General features: G+C 40.3%; 1 protein-coding gene across 3 annotated transcripts in view; it reads right to left on the bottom strand.

The window, feature by feature from the left end:
* Window positions 1-333: 333 nt before the first annotated feature.
* ZCWPW2 (zinc finger CW-type and PWWP domain containing 2) overlaps window positions 334-17702 on the bottom strand; it is a 114635-nt gene continuing 97266 nt past the window's right edge. For all 3 annotated transcript variants that reach the window (XM_074345369.1, XM_045520111.2, XM_045520109.2), the window contains 4 exons: window positions 10827-10885; window positions 9856-9923; window positions 4046-4167; window positions 334-960 (listed from right to left, as the gene is read on the bottom strand). In XM_074345369.1, coding sequence (XP_074201470.1) covers window positions 799-960; window positions 4046-4167; window positions 9856-9923; window positions 10827-10885 — 411 coding nt within the window. In that variant the 3' untranslated portion in view covers window positions 334-798. The remainder of the gene's footprint in view (window positions 961-4045; window positions 4168-9855; window positions 9924-10826; window positions 10886-17702) is intronic.

Below are 17702 nucleotides of genomic sequence, written 5' to 3' on the forward strand. Positions count from 1 at the left end.
CTGACGTGCACACGCGCTGGGGCCGTTACTGGGAACCCCCAATCTTCAGGGGAGATGAGGGAGTGGTACAGCACCGTGTACTTTTTTTTACTTTACTGTTCAGATTTTTCTATAGTGAAGATTGTGTAACTGTCTCTCTCTATTTTAAATTACATTTTCCCACCTTCACCTCCAGAGATTCTGATTCAGTGGGGAAGAGTCCAGGATTCTGATCTTCCAAAGACCCTCCACAGACTCTGCTCATCAGGCAGTTTGGGAACTGTGGCTGAAACAATTGTTTCCAACAGAATAAGGCAACTGACATTTTTGTTTTTAAGGAAATCCCCGATGCTATTATATAACCATTTAAAAAATTATTTCCTTTTATTTTTGCAGTAACTTAATTCTACTACAAATACACATTCTCTAAGGATATTAGATTTGAATTATCTGTAAGCATTATAATAGCATTAGCAGTCATTTTAACAGTTAGCCACATTTGAATAAAGGGTCTAAATAATCATTGTAAAGAATATATTTGTGTAGTAGGTTTCATAAATCATTTTAAATTAAGGCAAACAAGAAAAAACTACAAATACAATAACAGAGTTTCTTAAATTCTAAATTTAAAACACAAATACCATTTGATTGACTCAGAACAATGGATATTCTCAAAATATTAAGTAGAAAGTTATTAGAAATTACCAACTTTGGGATAATGGGTACCTATTTCACTAAACATTTTTTAAGTTTTGACTTTGGGAGAATATAAAGATGGGAATGGCTTTCTAATAAACTTTTGAAAGTATCTATAATGCGCTATAATTCGGACATCAAAGCATCTATTTCTTTAAACTTGTTAGTTATACTTTCAATGCATTCTCCAGCTTTCAGCTTTAGCCCATCAATCACGAGGTAGTCCTCTTCACAGTGGTCCTCAGGCGAGCTGGCCGCAGGAGCTTCAGGGCCGCATTTACAAGACTGTAAAAATAACCATACAACTCATTAGGACTAAATCAAATCTGCTTGAAGACCAGGCTTAATTATTTCACAAGTAAAACGCAAAGTAATCCGTAACTCCCGCATCCACAGCAGGCACACGGTGTCCGTCACGCTGGTCAAACAGGGATCCCAGGTTGTACAGTAAGTGTGTTCATGTGAAAGTCACTTACTGAGTCACGTCTAAGTGAATAGATTCCCCAACATTACATGTTTTTAGTTTGATTTTATGCTTTGGAAAAATGTGGTCATTAGAATTAAAATTCTGGGAGTTTTCTCTATTTGTTTATTTAAAAGTGATTCTTATGAGGAGGGGATACAAGTTAGAGTTGTTTCAGGCACATTTTCTGAGATCACCTTGTAAGCATCTGTATTCCTGACAACTAGGGAGAGTGTGTACGCCAGCTTAGTGGGAAAGGACACGGGTAAAAGAACACAACACACTCATTTATGAGATTTATAACTTCAAGGTTCATTAAAAGTAGAACATAAGGAAAAAAATGTATGTAGCTTATACAAGTGCGTTCATGTATCAAAGATGTACCTTGTAATACAAATAATTATTCAGTAAATTCTGTCTTATTTGTATATGGGTGACCTAATCTGTGAATTATTCAGGTGGATTTTATAATGATCTGAAATTAATTCCCTCCCATTTTTTTTCCCAAGTCAGGGCATGTCAGTGAGCAGTAATATTAGCTAAGAACATAATTAAAAAGGTGAGTCTACTGAGGAAAATAATCTAAAGTATTTCAGTGACAAACTGAAACGAATGTTGATGATCCATGTGTGTCTGCCTTCTTCCCCGTTGCTCCTCCCTGTTCTCTGGTCTCAGAGCTTGAGTGTAATCAACTTGAAACCTCATACAGGAAATGAATGATGCAAACACCATCGAATTCACAACTCTGAAAAGAGCTCAAACAGTCTCTGCCCAGAGAACAAACATGCTCAGAACTTAAAAATTACCAGGTGGCTCTTCTTGGTGTGTCAGCTTTACCCGAAGTGGAAGGGCCACTTTCTCCTAAAAACAAAACGCATCTTCTGTCTGAGGTGGGATTACCTTTGGAAGCCGCATTAATATTTCCTACCAACTTAGAAAAAAAAGGAAAAAAAAATAAATCCCTTAGGGGATCATTCTTTATTTTTAAACTGGAAATGGCTCCGGCTTTGACAGCTGGTTTCGCTGCTATTCTCCTCATTTCAAAGCGAATAAGGCCCCGAGTAACCGAACCTGCATGAGCACCACGCTCACTGAACTTGGTGGAGAACAGCCCACGAGCCAGTCAGCAGGCGGCACGCACCTGCCTGCCAGCAAGCTAAAGTGGTTAATTTTGTGTAATTCCTCAATGCCTTCTGAAAACCTAAAATATTACAGGCCTCTAAAACAAAAAGCCTGCTCCTGCCTGGCGATGTATTAAAACTAGGTATTTGACCTTTAGAAATAAAAATCCAAAGTAATTTTCTGTTCTATCAGGTTACCAGTTATAATGGCAAAATAGAAGCCAATTCTGTGGCTGTAAAAACTCCAGGCCATTTCTATAAAAATCAACCTGGCTGTGTTTTTGAAAAGACGAACTGCAAAGACTGGAAAAAACATTGTATAAAGCCATATGGTGCTCAAACAAACACACATTTGCTAGAAAAGAATAATTTGTAAATGAATTATACATATACAATATATACGTCACCAATCTATAGATCTTATTCTACAAAAGGTAAGATCTATGGAGAGAGAACAAGCTTTTTAAGAAAGGGAACTCTAACTGGGAAAACGGTGTCCACAGTCCATGGCCAATCAGGGACAAGCTCGTATCACTGATCAAGAGGATAATTCTGTTTTTCAACTCGGTGGGTGTTTTTAATGTTATTTTTATTTTCTCTTGACACTTCGATCTCAGCTGTAAATTCTGTATATTTTCTTGACTTCTAACTCAATAAAGGAGGTGTTTAAGAGTCACCTTTATTCTTGCTAAAGGTCTGAATGAACTCAGCCAAGGTGGGGTAACGATCTTGTCCTTCTATGAATCCACTGTTTTCTGCATCTCAGAACAGACTTGGGGCGGGTGGGTCCTCACAATGAGAATGTGGGGAAAGAGATGCAGCGAGGAACCCTTAGCCCTTCCTCTCTCCAGTGGCTGCCAGAGCCAACGCTCATCTGTAACAGTAGCCAATTTTGGGGTGCCAATTACTGTGCGAAGCGCTTTTCCTGGTTTGCCCCATTTAACCCTCAAACAATCCTCTGAGGCAAGTGGTAAGCAACTCTGCCAAAACACACCAGTCCTTGGTGGCAGGACCGGGACGGGGGCACAGGCACCGGGTTCCGGGCTCGCTGTGTATCTGAGCGAGTGAGCGAGAGAATGAACGAAGCCCTGAGGACCCACAGCTCCTCACGGCCACTCGTCTTCCCCACTATTTAGGGAACAGCTGTACCACCCCTGGGGAGCGTCTGCCTTGTGACTTGCTTTTCTCACACCTGCCACACTGCTGCTGTGTGTTAATGACCCGGGCTTGGCCCCTGATTTTATCTGCAGAGACACGGAGCTGATGGGCTGAGTGATTTGTCAACCAACTTCAAATTTCTGTTGTCACATGGAAGTACTGGATGCTGTAAACACACACGGCCTTTCTCAGCTCAACATAGTTGCTCCCCCACCAAAAAGAAGACAATCTAGTTAAGGCTGGTGAAATATATCCAGGTGAGAACCTCCGCCTCCAGGGTGTTATTAAGGAGGTTTGCCCCCGTGGGGGTTGTCCCTGTGCAGGAACCAGACAGGGCAGATTTTCCAGACTGCTCTCGTCCTGACCGTCAAGACTGGAGCCCCTCAAACCACGAGCCCCTCCCTCTCCTCAAACACATTTTTCTTTTCAAAGACGTTCATGAACCATGTATTCTGATTTCTCAACAGGCTGCTTAGTTTATTATCTAGCCCGTGATAATCAAGGGCTCACATTTCAGAACTGAAAAAAAAAAAATTCCCATACAATTAAAATGAACATCCAGGAGCAACTTCTGCCACTTATGGAACCTGAAGCTGCCGTTCGGCCTGATAATAAGCACGAAGCCTACCTTTCCTGCTGCCTCCGTCCCCACCTGCTCCTCTTCGGCCCCCTCAGGCACTGCCGTGGGCTCCAGGGCTTGCCGGAGCATTTGCTCCAGCTCTTTCAGTAAAATCTCGGTCTCAGAGACAACTAAAGAGACATCAGTAATTAGACAGTCAAAATGCTACATCTTAATTAACGCCATCCCGTTCATAATCTCAACCACCCCCAAGGAGGACGCTCTCTACATGTTAGGAGATAGAAAATAAATATTTCGTCTAATTTTCATGTCTGGACTTGGCTTGATGCAAAATCATTACGGGTTTCCAGGTCAATCTTTTTACAAGTACCCCCTGAAAACTGTAGGTGACGTTCTTGCTATGTGAGGACCACAAAGTAGCCCTGAAGTATCAAAAGCTCACCAGAAGTTGGTATTTTTTTAATCAGGAGCCAAGGGCACCAAATGAAATTGTTATTTACAGACCAGAGGTCAGCAACCCTTTTCTGTGAAGGGCCAGAGAGTAGATATTTCAAGCTTTGTGGGCTGGATGGTCTCTGTCACACCTCAATTCTCCTGCTACAGTGCAAACCATACGCATCTGTATAAACCAGATGAGAGTGGCTGTGTTCCAAAAAAACTTTATTTACAAGAACTGGCAGCCACTGGTGGACTCGGGGCCACAATTTGCCAGTCCCTGCAATAAACTGTTCAAACTGCTATTTAAAAGGGGAGGCCTTGTAATTACGTGGCTAGGCTACACACAGGCTAGGCTATTCCTAATCAAAATATCAGTGCATCTTAAAGATCTGATCTGATTTAAAAAAAAAAAAAACCCCACACGTAAAAGTTGTGGGTTTTTTTTTTGCTATAGTGACATAAATATGTGAGTAGGCAAAAAATCTGGTACTTCACTGAACGTGCTGAGATAAAACAGTATTCCCTACCAAATTAACGCCTATAAACGTCCAGTGTAACTCTACAGAGGCGATTACTGATTAACAATTTGCAACTGATTCCCGATTTAATTCCCGATTTAAATAAAGCGAACATCTTCATTTCAGACAGAGTCTTGCGGAAGCGAAGACCAGGGGAAGGAGGCCAGCGTGGCCTGCCCCGACACCGCAGACAGATGGAGCACCTGACAAGTCTTCCAAGACAGCAAGAGGCAAGGCCACGCGCACACACCCCATCACCTTCCACTCCGGTTGTTCCCATCTGACACACAAATCCTTTTATCCACTGTTCACTGGCAGGTCACCAAAAATCCCACTAGGCAGAGCAGCTGCAATTTCAGGGGACCCAAGCTGGACGCACCCTTCAGTGGTAAAATATTATCAATGGATATGGAAGTAAGATGTTCCCAGCAATAACATTAATTTTAATTTAATTGTGCATGTGATATACACATCCATTTGTGTGTGTGTGTTGTGTTTACACTCACAGGTATCCTGTAAACCAAGCACGTTTTAAGGTAAAAAACAGAGATTATTAATGTGAAAAGTTCCAGTTCAAAAGAATCCATATTTTATCACCATCTCCTTTTATGCAATCCACACATATTTACTGAGTGCCTTCTAAGGCCGGGGACTTGGCAGGAGTCACAGACCAGCGAGTTTCCTGGCGTCATCCCTACCCAGCCCACCTCAGGCTTTCTCTATGGAAAACTTCCAGAACGGTTTGAAAGCAGCTTCCTGATAAGCCACTCCGCACCTTGGGATCAGCTTCTATGTTTGAAAACAAAACAAACCGACAGAAACTGTAGCTCACATGTTAGCTGTCTCCACGCGGATCTGTGTTCTGTGGGAATCGCTAAGCCTAAGAACACAGCCTATACACTGTTACACTGGAGAACACGGTACTCAAAGTTTGAGAGGTGTCAGAATCACCTGGACAGTCTATGAGGAAACTCCAGTGCGACCCCATCTACTGAACAAGGCTTTTTGACAGGAACACACGTTTTTATTGCAGCAGTTTTGCTAATGAGATTAACCTCTCTTCAGGACGGACTTCTTGCTTAGGGACCTGTTACCTCACGACACCTACGTGTGGTTCTCTTCACCCCGATTCCCCAGTCCCACTCATTCCTGCTTCTCATTCTGAGTCTATGGAAATTGACGCTGACACTTAATGCACTGTTGAGACGATGAATTTTGAGCTGTGCTGTAAAGGAAAAATGGCACACAAACATCTTTATATTTCTAAGGCTCGACTAAAATACAACCAATTTATGATAACGCAGGTCACTGCTGAATGCTTTTGTGGGCTCTCTGTTTTCAAGTGATCTGGAAAAATATCTCCGCTGCCTTTTGATCCGAGGGTAGACAAAGTAATGGATGACTTCATAAATCAACAGGGGTTCATGACACCAACTTGACTGATGTCAAATTCTCCTTCCACAGCAACAGGAGGCTTGCTATTCTCAACAGGTATTTCTATTCTGCGAACTGATGGAGTCCAAAAATAATTCTCGGAAATAGCGGTTACTGTAATCTACAAACTGGGTTAGCAAAATTGGTCAATGAGGTCCTCCGAGGATGGAGACAGGATGAACGCCTGTGCTTACTGCCTGGCCAATCTTCATCTATCAACCCTGATTATCCTGTGCTTTTCCTGACTTGCTTCAATTTGTTGTTGAGAGTCAAGTGGTGCATGATAGCTGTTCTATCACAGAAAAGTTCAAAAAAAAAAAAAAAAGGAGGAAAAAAAAGGATCCCATACCGAAGTCTGTATTTGGCTTTTAAAAATGAATTTTTGTAAAATAAATCAGTGTTGTTTTTCCGTTCCTGACAAGAAATAACTTATTGTTTGTCTCAATAAATTGGTCACTATTTTAAAAGCCTTCAGATTTATATTTATGAAGTTTGGGTTAATCTCTATTTCTCTATTCAGTGTTTAAAGAAGCTGTTTCCTCCCTCATACAAAGGGGCCACTGGTTGGGTTACTTCTCGCCCGGCACTGAAAACATCATCTTAAATACATTTTCAGGGCCATTTCAATGTTGAAATTTTGAAGCCATTCTTACAGAGAAGGGGGGTGAAGAGGAGGCAAAAGCATTGGTTTGGTTTGGTTTTCAATAAACGACAAACCCTCCCTCCTCTGAGAGTTCAAGATTCAGATGCAGAGATGAGTGAAATCCAGGCTGACGTGGAGTGAAAAAGTCACCGTCCTGAGACACCAGCAGAAACAGGAGGCACCGTGCTGTTTGGAAAGGGGCGTGCCGGCCACCACCCCGCACCTTCAGCCTGCAGGTTGAAGGTAACTCCCAACCAAGAGCAGGCAGGGGCAAGGTTTGTCTTGAAGAGCAAGACAGTACCTTTCTCCCCATCACCGCCCAGCCCCAGGCCTCCAGGCCTTCCTGCCCTGGCCAGGCTCAGCCTACGGTCCAGACCTTTCCTGTGCTAACCATTCTCTGCCGCGCCTACCGGCCTCAGGTGGCTGATGATCACACCCTGGGCTAACTTATTAATGAATAGTAATAGATTATTAGTTAATCCAGGGTAATCCGTCAATCTTTTCTTTATTAAAACTTTGACAGACTGTCTACTCCCCCAAAAGAAATGAGGTGATGACCAACAGAAAACAGTGATACAACGAAACAGATGACAAAAACTCGAAGACTAAAAACAAAAGGAATCAAAATCGATTGATTAAGGGGGATACAAAGGGCGATAATGATGTTTAAAAGATGCTTAGACCAACTACCACTGCGGTACAGGATAACCATACATTTAGCTTTAAGCTTCTGGTGCTCCAAGCAAGGAAGCAACTGTGAGCTTTGAGGAATTTTAAGAAGCTATGGGACCTTAGAAAAGTCATATAACCTAAGTGCTTCAGTTTCTCCACTGATAGAACAGGCGGTGTCAGAATTCCTATCTTACCTGTCTCAGAGAGATCTTGTGAGGGTTAAATCAATCAGTAAACATGAAATGTTTAGAAGAGTGAGGACACACAGTAACCGTTACAGGTGTTGATTATCATCGCTATTATTGTATTATTATTTCATCATCATAGGTGAATTTTTTTGTCCCTGAACACTGGAAAAAAAAATTAGTTACAGGGATGACACAAATATAATACAAGATATTCCTGGCAGTGATTTTCCAAACAACCCAGACATGCTCCACAAATAATTATTTCTTAGATTAAATCTTTATAGAGCCATGAACATAGCGTTTACATTATTTAATGACTTCTCCACTTTTTCTATTATTTTCCAGAGACAGTGCTCTCTTTGTTGGATAAGAGGGCTTCCTCTGCCTTTCTTTACGGCAGACGAAGAAACTGATCCTTGGAGAGGTGAAGTAGCTGCACTTAATTAACTCCCCCCGGATCTCTAACCAAAGGGGAGAGAAGTGATCGTGGAGCATAAAACCCGTACAGGCGCATCAGGGCTGGGGCAGCAGACTGATGGGGCCTTCAAGACCTGGGGGTGTGAGGAAAGAGGGTCCAAAAAGTGGGACGGAGTCTCAAGAATAAAACGGTATAGGAAATAGGACTGGCCCTAATTAGGCTAAGAAGAAACGAGACATATCAGAGGCTTGGACCAAGAGATCCACAGGAAAATGGGTAGGAGGTAAAAAGTCTGAAGAGGGCTAAATTACTGGGAAAGAACCCCTCTTTCAGGAAGTCAGTCAGGAAGCGGCTCTTACAAAGAACAGAGAAGACTGGATGTTTCTGCTCCATAGTTCGCATGGGACTGGAAGAGTAAAATCCAGATCAGGCTAACTCCTCTCACAATGAGCCCTTGAGGCTTTCAGAGCCACACAGAGCGTGAGACTACTGAAAGGGCTTCCTGTTACGTAGGGAACCGCCGAGATGCGGTCACACAGTGACACGAAAGTGTCACTGCCGGCCCTGGACTCCCGGCGGCAGTGGGTTTCCTCTGTGGGGTCCTGTGCCAGCTGAAGGGGAGAAGGGCCCAGCTGTGGGGTTAGAGTCTCCCAGTGGGAGCTCGGTTTAGGGATAGAATGATGTTTGCGTTTCCATAGGAATATCTGGACTGATCACTTGAGGCAAAGGGAAAAAACAGCCAAGGGGGAAACAAAAAGGAACCTTATTAGCTGGAAGGCGGCAGCAGAATTAAGTTGAAGAAGAGACAGGAGCAATGGAATTCTGTTGTGCTTTAGGAGAGGAACAGAAGAAATTTCTTTTATAAAATAACTACTCTGCCCTTCGTTGGCCTGATCCTTTCTTGTGCTGAGACTTTACGAATGGCTTGTTTAGCCAGTTGAAATGAGTGTGTAGGATGTGGTAGGGGGGCTCCATGGGGAGAGAGTTTGGCTCAGATCACTTCTCTGGGTTTAATCAACTTTGAAACGTCTTTGCAGGGCTGCCAAAGCTCCACCTTGCAAGCAAGCAGGTGCCGGCTTTTCAGGACGAAGGGAAATGCAGAAAGTGGAAAGCACTTCTGAAAGCAAAGGCTTCCTCCCTGCTTTCTCCCCACTGTGGTCTGACGCCCACGGTGGGCAATCAATTCAGCCAGAAGCCCCGGCAGGTGATTTTCTTCCTTCTGTCCCTGGGGCAGCCCCCAGACCCTGGTACCCTGGACAGAGAAGTCTGGATTGACGTGCACTGATGCTGGTGCCTCCCCAACAAATGCTGGTGCTTTATTAAAAAAAAAAAAAATTAAATACATGACAAAGCCAGAGAAAATTTCATTCATTCGAGGGAATAGAAACCGAAAGACATTGAAAAGCCTTAGTATGTAAATCCGTCCTAAAAATGTCTCACTAATGTTTCTCCTACACGTACATTTTTTTTCCTTCAAAGGACGACAACTACATTTGGTGGAATTAAACAGAGGTAAAAGAACTAAGAGCGGGCCAGCTTTCACATACCCAGATTTTCCTTTGATAACGCATCATCTGAACAAACATTTTCGAAAGAGGATTCTAAAACAGCTAGCCTAGAAAAAGAATTGGACAGATTTAGTTCCAAAAGATCAATTGTGTATATTTAAATGACTAGTCACGCATATTCATTGCTAACTGTAAATTATAAACATCTATTTCTTATCTTGAGGTACTTTGGCTTGGTGGTTTTACACAGTATGTGAGGCAGTGAAAAAACCAAAGGGGAAAAATATTGATTCAATAATAATATTGAGCTCTCACCAGGGGAAAAGGCCTAACAATCTGCTCAGCACCTTACACAGCATTTTTCATGTAATTCTTCCTCCAGAAACCTACTAAGTGACTGTTACTCTTATTGTATAAAGAAACTGAAGCTCTGAGAAATTGAGAAATCTGATAATGTAGGAAAATGGTTGAACATGACAGAACTAAATTCTGTCCGACTGCAAAACCCACGTTTCTTCCACTACACTCTGTTGATGACTTAGAGTCAGAGAACGTTTGTTCAAATGCGTTTTCTCTAAACGTAAGAGCTTGAGAAAGCCACTTAACTTCTCTAAGCCACGAGTTCTTCTTCTTTTAAATGGAGTTAATTACGAGACACCTCCTACCTATCTGATGGGGTTACTGTGGTGTAACACAGCACTGATGACCGTTCATTAAAAAAAAAAAAACAACTCTATGGCTGGTTCAATGATAAACATGAAAACTTGTCATCAGTGGATTGTTATAAAGGCTTGTTTCTGGTTTGCATTATCTAGTTTTAAACGAAAAACCTGCTTGTCATCTGGCTGCTCTCCCAGATCACTACTTATCATTTTGTTCTTTTAGAAAATTTAGAACACATTTCCCTAGAGAAACAGAGTTAAGAACCAGGGGGAAATATCATAAAAATTAAACCCAACATATATATTTCAATTTTATACATAGTGTTTAATTTAAAAAAAAAATCAGACCTTTTCCTTTTTCTAAATTTGGGCTTTTTCTTTTCAGTCTTATTTTTGGAAACTTGCATCTGTAAAATAAAAAGAAAAAGATGAGTTAGTTTATGTGGGATACGATGAGCTCAGTATAATAATGGATTCGATATGGTCCAAGTAATTTGGCCCAGAAGAAAAACTCTGGCCCACAGCCCCAAACAACACCTGTAACTCTAATTCACTACTTCATAATCACTGCAATTGCGCTGATTTGCTTAGCTCCAGGAATGGTCGACTGATCCAAAATGAGTGCCTACCCCCTGTATCCACTCTTCCTTCCTCACCTTCAAAACCACATGAAAATACTAAGTAAAACAACTTTAAAATTTTAATACATATATGATCTTTAAAGAAAGAAAAAGAAATATTCAGATGCCAGAAACATGTGCAATGCAAAGCTGTATCAGTGGGAAATGACATGGTGAAGACCCCCAGGGAATGTGAACCAGGAAAGGGCCAAAAGGGCTTGAGACTGAAGTTTTAATCTCTAAACAAAGACAAGATGAAGTATGTCAAGGAGCTGGAACCCTCATACATTCCTGGCTGGACTGGGAAATGGTGGAGCCATTTTGGAATACAGTTTGACAGTTCCTCAAAATGTTAAACGTAGAGTTACCCTCTGGTCCAGCAATTCTACTCCTAGGTATATGCCCAAGAGAAATGAAAACACATGTCCACATAAGAAATTATGTTTCATCAAAATGATAAAACTATAAATACACATAACAGCATTATTCGTAACTGCCAAAAAGTAGAAACAACCCAGATGTTCATCAATGGACAGATATTGTGGTATATCCATACAATGGAATATTATTCAGCCTTCAAAAATAATGAACTGTTGACACATACTACAACATGGATGAATCTTGAAACCATTATGCTAAGTGAAAAGTAAAAACAAAAGTCAGACACAGAAGGACATATGTTGTATGAGTCCATTTATCTGAAATGTCCAGAAAAGGCAAATCCACAGAGACAGAAGTGGATTAGTGATTACCAGGGTCCATGGGGAGGTAGAAATGTGCAGTGATTCCTAATGAATGTTAGGTTTCCTTTTGGGATCATGAAAAAATGTTCTGAAATTAGATAGTGGTATTGGTTGCATAACTATGAATTTACTAAAAACCACTTAACTGTGCATATTAAAAAGAGTGAATAAATTGTATCTCAGTGAAGGTCAGAAATTTTTAAAAAATTCAATGACATGGAAAAATTGAAAGTAATGAAATAGATACAATGTATCAATGATTATTAACAAAAGGAAACTGATGTAGTGATTTTAATGTTAGAAAAGAACAGATGTTAAGGAAAAAAAAAAGCATAATCAGAGATAAAAAGAGTTATTATTTAATGCTAAGAGAAACCATCTACCCCAAAAGTATAACAGTCCTGAACCTGTATACACCTAAAATGTTAGCCTTAAAATATACACAGAGAAACAGACAACTACAAGTAGAAACTGATGAATTTACAGTTAAAATGGGCTATTTTCATTTACTTCTCATAAGAAATTATATCTTAATAATAACTCAAGGAAAATTTATATGAAGCATTCAGGGAATTCATGTTATTATGATGCTAGAGACTAAGTGGTCTTTTTGTGATCTTCAACCTCAAAGTAATATTCAAATATTTTTTCCAGGACTGTTTTACATACACACAAGGTAAAAAAGCATATAGAAATATTATTGTCTAAATCATTGATCTACATCTCCAAAGACAATGTAAAGCTATCATTTTTATCTTGTTTGTTCGGGGTTTTTTTTTGGAGGGGGAGATAATTAGGTTTATTATTTACTTATTTAATTTTAATGGAAGTACTGGGGATTGAACCCAGGACCTCGTGCATGCTAAGCATGTGCTCTACTACTGAGCTATACCCTCCCCTCTATTATTTCTGTCTTGAAATTAAGGATCGGCTTAAATTATAAGCATATTTGAGTATGAGGTGAGAGGATTGCTACAAAGGAAAATAAAATTAAGGTAACAAAGTGCAAAGTGCTTTATAGGTTTTTAATAGAAAGAAATACTGTTAGACAATGACCAAAAGTCAAGTAGAGTTGTGTTGGTGACAAGGAATTCCGCTTCTACTTTGTTAAATACTCCACAGCAGCCAAAACGAACATGTCAGTACTTGCCAAATGGTCTAATATATATTTTCTGACTAAATGACCATTTTGCATTTCAGGGTCTTCTTTTGTTAAATAATGCTAAAAAATAACTACCTCAAGGTATCTGAGGGAAAATTAAATTAAATAACATGCCAGTTAGTTGATGTTCAATCACTGCTTACCACCAGGCCACCAGGTCAGTGCCGGAACTCTGTCCTTCATCCTTAGATCACATGACCGAGGGAACTTGGCACTTTGATATGGCTGGACTCTGCTAGCCTATTAGTTCCCCAAGGCTGCCATAACAAATTACCACAAACTTGGTAAAGCATCAGAAAATTTTCCTCTTCCAGTTCTCTAGGATAGATGTCTGTCTCTTATAAGAACACCTGTCATTAGATTGATGGCCCACGCAATCCAGGATGATCACATCTGAGTCTTTTTACCTCAGTTACACCTGCAAAGATCCTTATTTCAAATAAGGCCACATTCTGAGGTCCCTGATGGACATATCTTTTGGAGGCTACTAGTCAACCCACCACATCAGACACTAAAGATTACCTTATCCACTCCATCCGTTCTACTTCGCTTCCTGGGTGGCACAGCTGACTCTCCCATGGTGTCTAGTCCAACGCTCCGCAGAGTTAAGAGCCACAACGTGACCGACTCAGCACATCTGGCAGCTTGTTAGGAATACAAATACTCATGGCTGCTCCAGCCCTACTGAAGCAGAAACTCTGGCGTGGGGCCCAGGGATCTGTGTTTAACTAAGCTCTTTGGGTGATTCTTCTGCAAACTAAAGTTTTCCAGGCACCGGTCTAGTCCACACCCATTCACACATATTTACTGCTATAGAAGTATCAAGTCTTTTAAAGGAAACAAAGCAAGTATTCATTCTTTTCTTGTTGGATGTAAAAAACAAAGAGTCATATGTATAGAGAGCACGACAATCATTGAAAAATATATATATTTAATGATTATTACGATTGCAAATGATAGAACTGCCTTTCATTGCAAAGAACCGAAAATCTGTAAGAACTGTGTTTACATTCGATTTATAAAATCTGCATAATGCATAAACTGACTTGACACTACACATTTCCTTAAGTCACTATTCATCTACATTAAAATCTTTTTACTTTCAGGCAAGAACAAGTTTGTTAGCTAACGCTGTGTTAAATCTGAGGGCGTAAAATTTTCATTCAGTATTTTATGCTCATAGAAGATATAAATATGTTTTGTAATCTTGTGAGAATAACTGTCAGTTAATAATAATCTTAACTAAAGAGCTGCCTACTTTGACGGAAAAGGGAATATGTACCTCGAATAATGTACACAAACTCCTTGTCAAAAGTCATCACACAGAAGGGAAAGCCAATATTCTCATTTTCCTTTCGTAAATCTGCTGGGAAAATATGCTTGCAATAGGATGAAAACTGGTTTCAGGCAACATTGTAAATGATGGTTATTACTTAATCTGAGGATCTGGAGAGTACAAATGACACAGTTAAGTCTTCGAGCCCGGATAATGTTTATTTTTAACACTTTATTGAAAAAGGGGGGAAGGTTGAAATGATCACTGTCTAGCCCTACTTTAAACATGATTTCAACAGATCATCTACAAATCTGGACTTTCTTACATAACCGTCCGTCAGTGACCAGTGCTCCAGTGTGCTCCATCTTCAGTAGAGGCCAGTATTGCTGTGAGATTTGAACAGTGTCAGAGATCAGTCTGTGGCAATGTGACCTGTAAATATCTTGCTGTCCCCTGCACTATCTCTTCCGCCATCTGTGAGTTCACACTAAAGCACCATGTGGATTTCTCAGCTTTGAGGGGCTTACCAGAGAAAACAGTGGAGTGTGTGTTCAAGGAATGAGCTAAGACACAGGAGAAAATAGAAAAATAGAAATTGGCCACTTGGCCACCTTAAACAGAAGGCATGAAAAGGCCAGCTATTACCACCTTCCACTCCGGGCTGAGGACGGAAGGGACAGGACACCTCAAGAAACACTGTGATTATACACTTCACTGATCATTTTTAAAGCCTTGGACTTGATTGTTTTTAAAATAGCCTTTGGCTATCTATCTGTACCAGTGATAGTACACAGAGATAGCACAGGCTGTACTCGCACCGATGGAGAGCTTCAGAATACTTGGGACTAACAGAAACAGGGTGTCCCGAGAGGAAAGGTCCCAGGGAAAAGCAGAATTGATGCCAGCTGTTCATCTGACTGAATGGAGCCAGTAAATTAGATTATTTGACCTGTAACTGGACACTGTCTAAACACTCAAGTCTGCTGGAAACAATTCCTATTTGTGTATGGCTTTTCCTAAAGTCACTGGATATTTCAGCAAGAGGAAGGTTAGGAAAAGATAAGGTTTCCAGGGAAGATTTTTTTAGGATTGACATATTTCAATTAAATTTAAAAAGCTGATGCACAGAGAACCTTTGATGATTCTAGTACCCATATTAGACTTTTTTTCTGGATTACAGAATAGATGTTGAGATCTTTGTGATCTGTTTTACCATTTTTCTCTCCAACAACTTGAGCAGTAAGGATAACTGGCCTGATCCTTGAACCTACGATCACTGTCAAGTGTTCTGAACACTTATCCTCAGCATTAGGCGAAAGAAGATGATCTCTGTTCTACATAGGAACAGACAAACTCTGCACAGTAGTACATTTTTTTTAAGAGACTATCTGCACAATAACACAATTTAAAAAAAATTTTTATCTGGATCCAATTCTTTACACCGGCTCTCTGAGGACTGCAGAGGTTAAAATGAAAGACATTCTTGCTCCTAGATTCGTGGAAGGACATGGAAGATACATCTGTTTGATCTGGCTGTGTGGGGGAATACAGACTTAAGATGTATATCCAATATACATATTTCATAAAGGAGTAAATTATTTTCAAAGCAATGTGAACGTATTACTACATAAGCCAAAACAAAAATGTTACCCAAAGTCATTATAATTACAAAGAATTTAAAAGTAATAATTCATAGGTCTTCAGAGAAAAGAAATAGGTTTGTGCTGTCTAATATAAATAATAAGTTGGAAGACTTGTGGGCAGAAGCCAAATGCTTATAAATTGGAAATTATAGATTAATTCCAAGTTATTAATTCTAATAAGTTCTAATAAGTTCTAAGTAAATTCTACTAATTTTCACTGGCATATTTTTTTCCGATGATAATAATTTCCCTTTGTAAATAGGAAAATCGTAGTTATTACTATTAGGCATAGAAAGATGATTAACATCTAGTGTAATAGGTGCAATCTATAAAATAAACTCATTACTCACATTCCTATTGTGTGTTATATCAATCATCACTTTTCTATCGATCAGTAACACTGGTCTTGATTTTAGTGGAATGAGATGAGGAAGGTGATGGTGAATAATAACCTAACGTCGAGAAGAAACCCGGATTTATCTTGTGTGCAGCTTGACGGTGGAGACACATGTGTCTCTGGATGAGATGAGTATAATCAACGAGATTGAAGAAAACTGCAGAACACAACCTTTTGTCCCAAACAACAAAGGACAATGCCTGTTCTTCATGTGATTCGTAGGACTCAGGCTGAAGAGGTTTTTGTTTCTTAACAAAAGAGCAATCACACTTTATAGAATTCTTTTTATTGCCTTCTGGCTCAAAGGTAAAATGTAGACTAGAAAACGTGGACAGTTATGGTTGAAAAGTTTTGAATTTCTGGAATCTGTGACACCGGATTTTAAGTATTACTAAACTCGAATTTCAAGTGAATTAATACTTTGAGTGAATTTTCAAATAAGCATGCATAGAGAAACAAAAATCAATACAATCTTCTATTATTAAACAGGGATATTTTTAAAAAATTTTACACGATACTTTGTGTTTTTTAATAATTAGGATGAAAACAATTCTTAAACATTAAGAGAGAAAATTACTGACAAAGATGAATTTCTGTTTACCAAGTACCAAGTCTGTATATACCAAGTCTGTATTTTGAATTTCTTAAAGTCACTGGTTTGGATACCCACATCACTTCCACCTTCCAAAGCACCCTTCAGACCTGCAAGTCCCCAGAATGGCAGTAACAGGTTCCCAGCAGCCCTGTGGATGGAAAAAGTGCCCTTTAAAAGCCAGCTGGCCAATACCTTGCCAACTACAAGCCCTGTGAGCCTGGAGAACAGCATGACCCTCACACTAGGATACTGTCCTTTTGAAGTGGGAAGAAAGGGGGCAGGGCGCAACCACTGAAGGAATGACACAGCAACTGAGGACAGGACAAAGTGGCTAGAACCAAGATGGCAGAAGACTTGACTTCCAGTAGACCCTGAGCCTCACGGAGCACCCACAGGTGCCATGACAGTTCCTAGGATGACCATAAAAGGTCAGAAAGTGGGTTGGGGGGCGATTCCTGGAAATCCTTGCCCTTTTCCCAAAGTAGTTGGAATAATCCTCCTACTCATTAGCATATGAAATTGCCAAGCCCATAAAACCTAACCAACTCAGCACCTTCCGGTTGCTCTCTCTCTCTCTCTCTCTCTCTCTCTCTCTCTCTCTCTCTCTCTCTCTCGCCTTCTGAGATGGCCGGCACTCTGCCTATGAAGTATGTTATCTCTCTAAATCAACTTGCTTTCACTCTACCATGCCTTGCTCTTGAATCCTTTTTTGCGTGAGGTAAGAACCTATTCTCTCACAACACTTCACCTCCAGGGAAGGAAAACAGAACGGTTTCCAAGTCTGCTGC

Source organism: Camelus bactrianus, chromosome 17, assembly GCF_048773025.1.
Source record: "Camelus bactrianus isolate YW-2024 breed Bactrian camel chromosome 17, ASM4877302v1, whole genome shotgun sequence".
Taxonomy (NCBI): Eukaryota; Metazoa; Chordata; class Mammalia; order Artiodactyla; family Camelidae; genus Camelus; species Camelus bactrianus.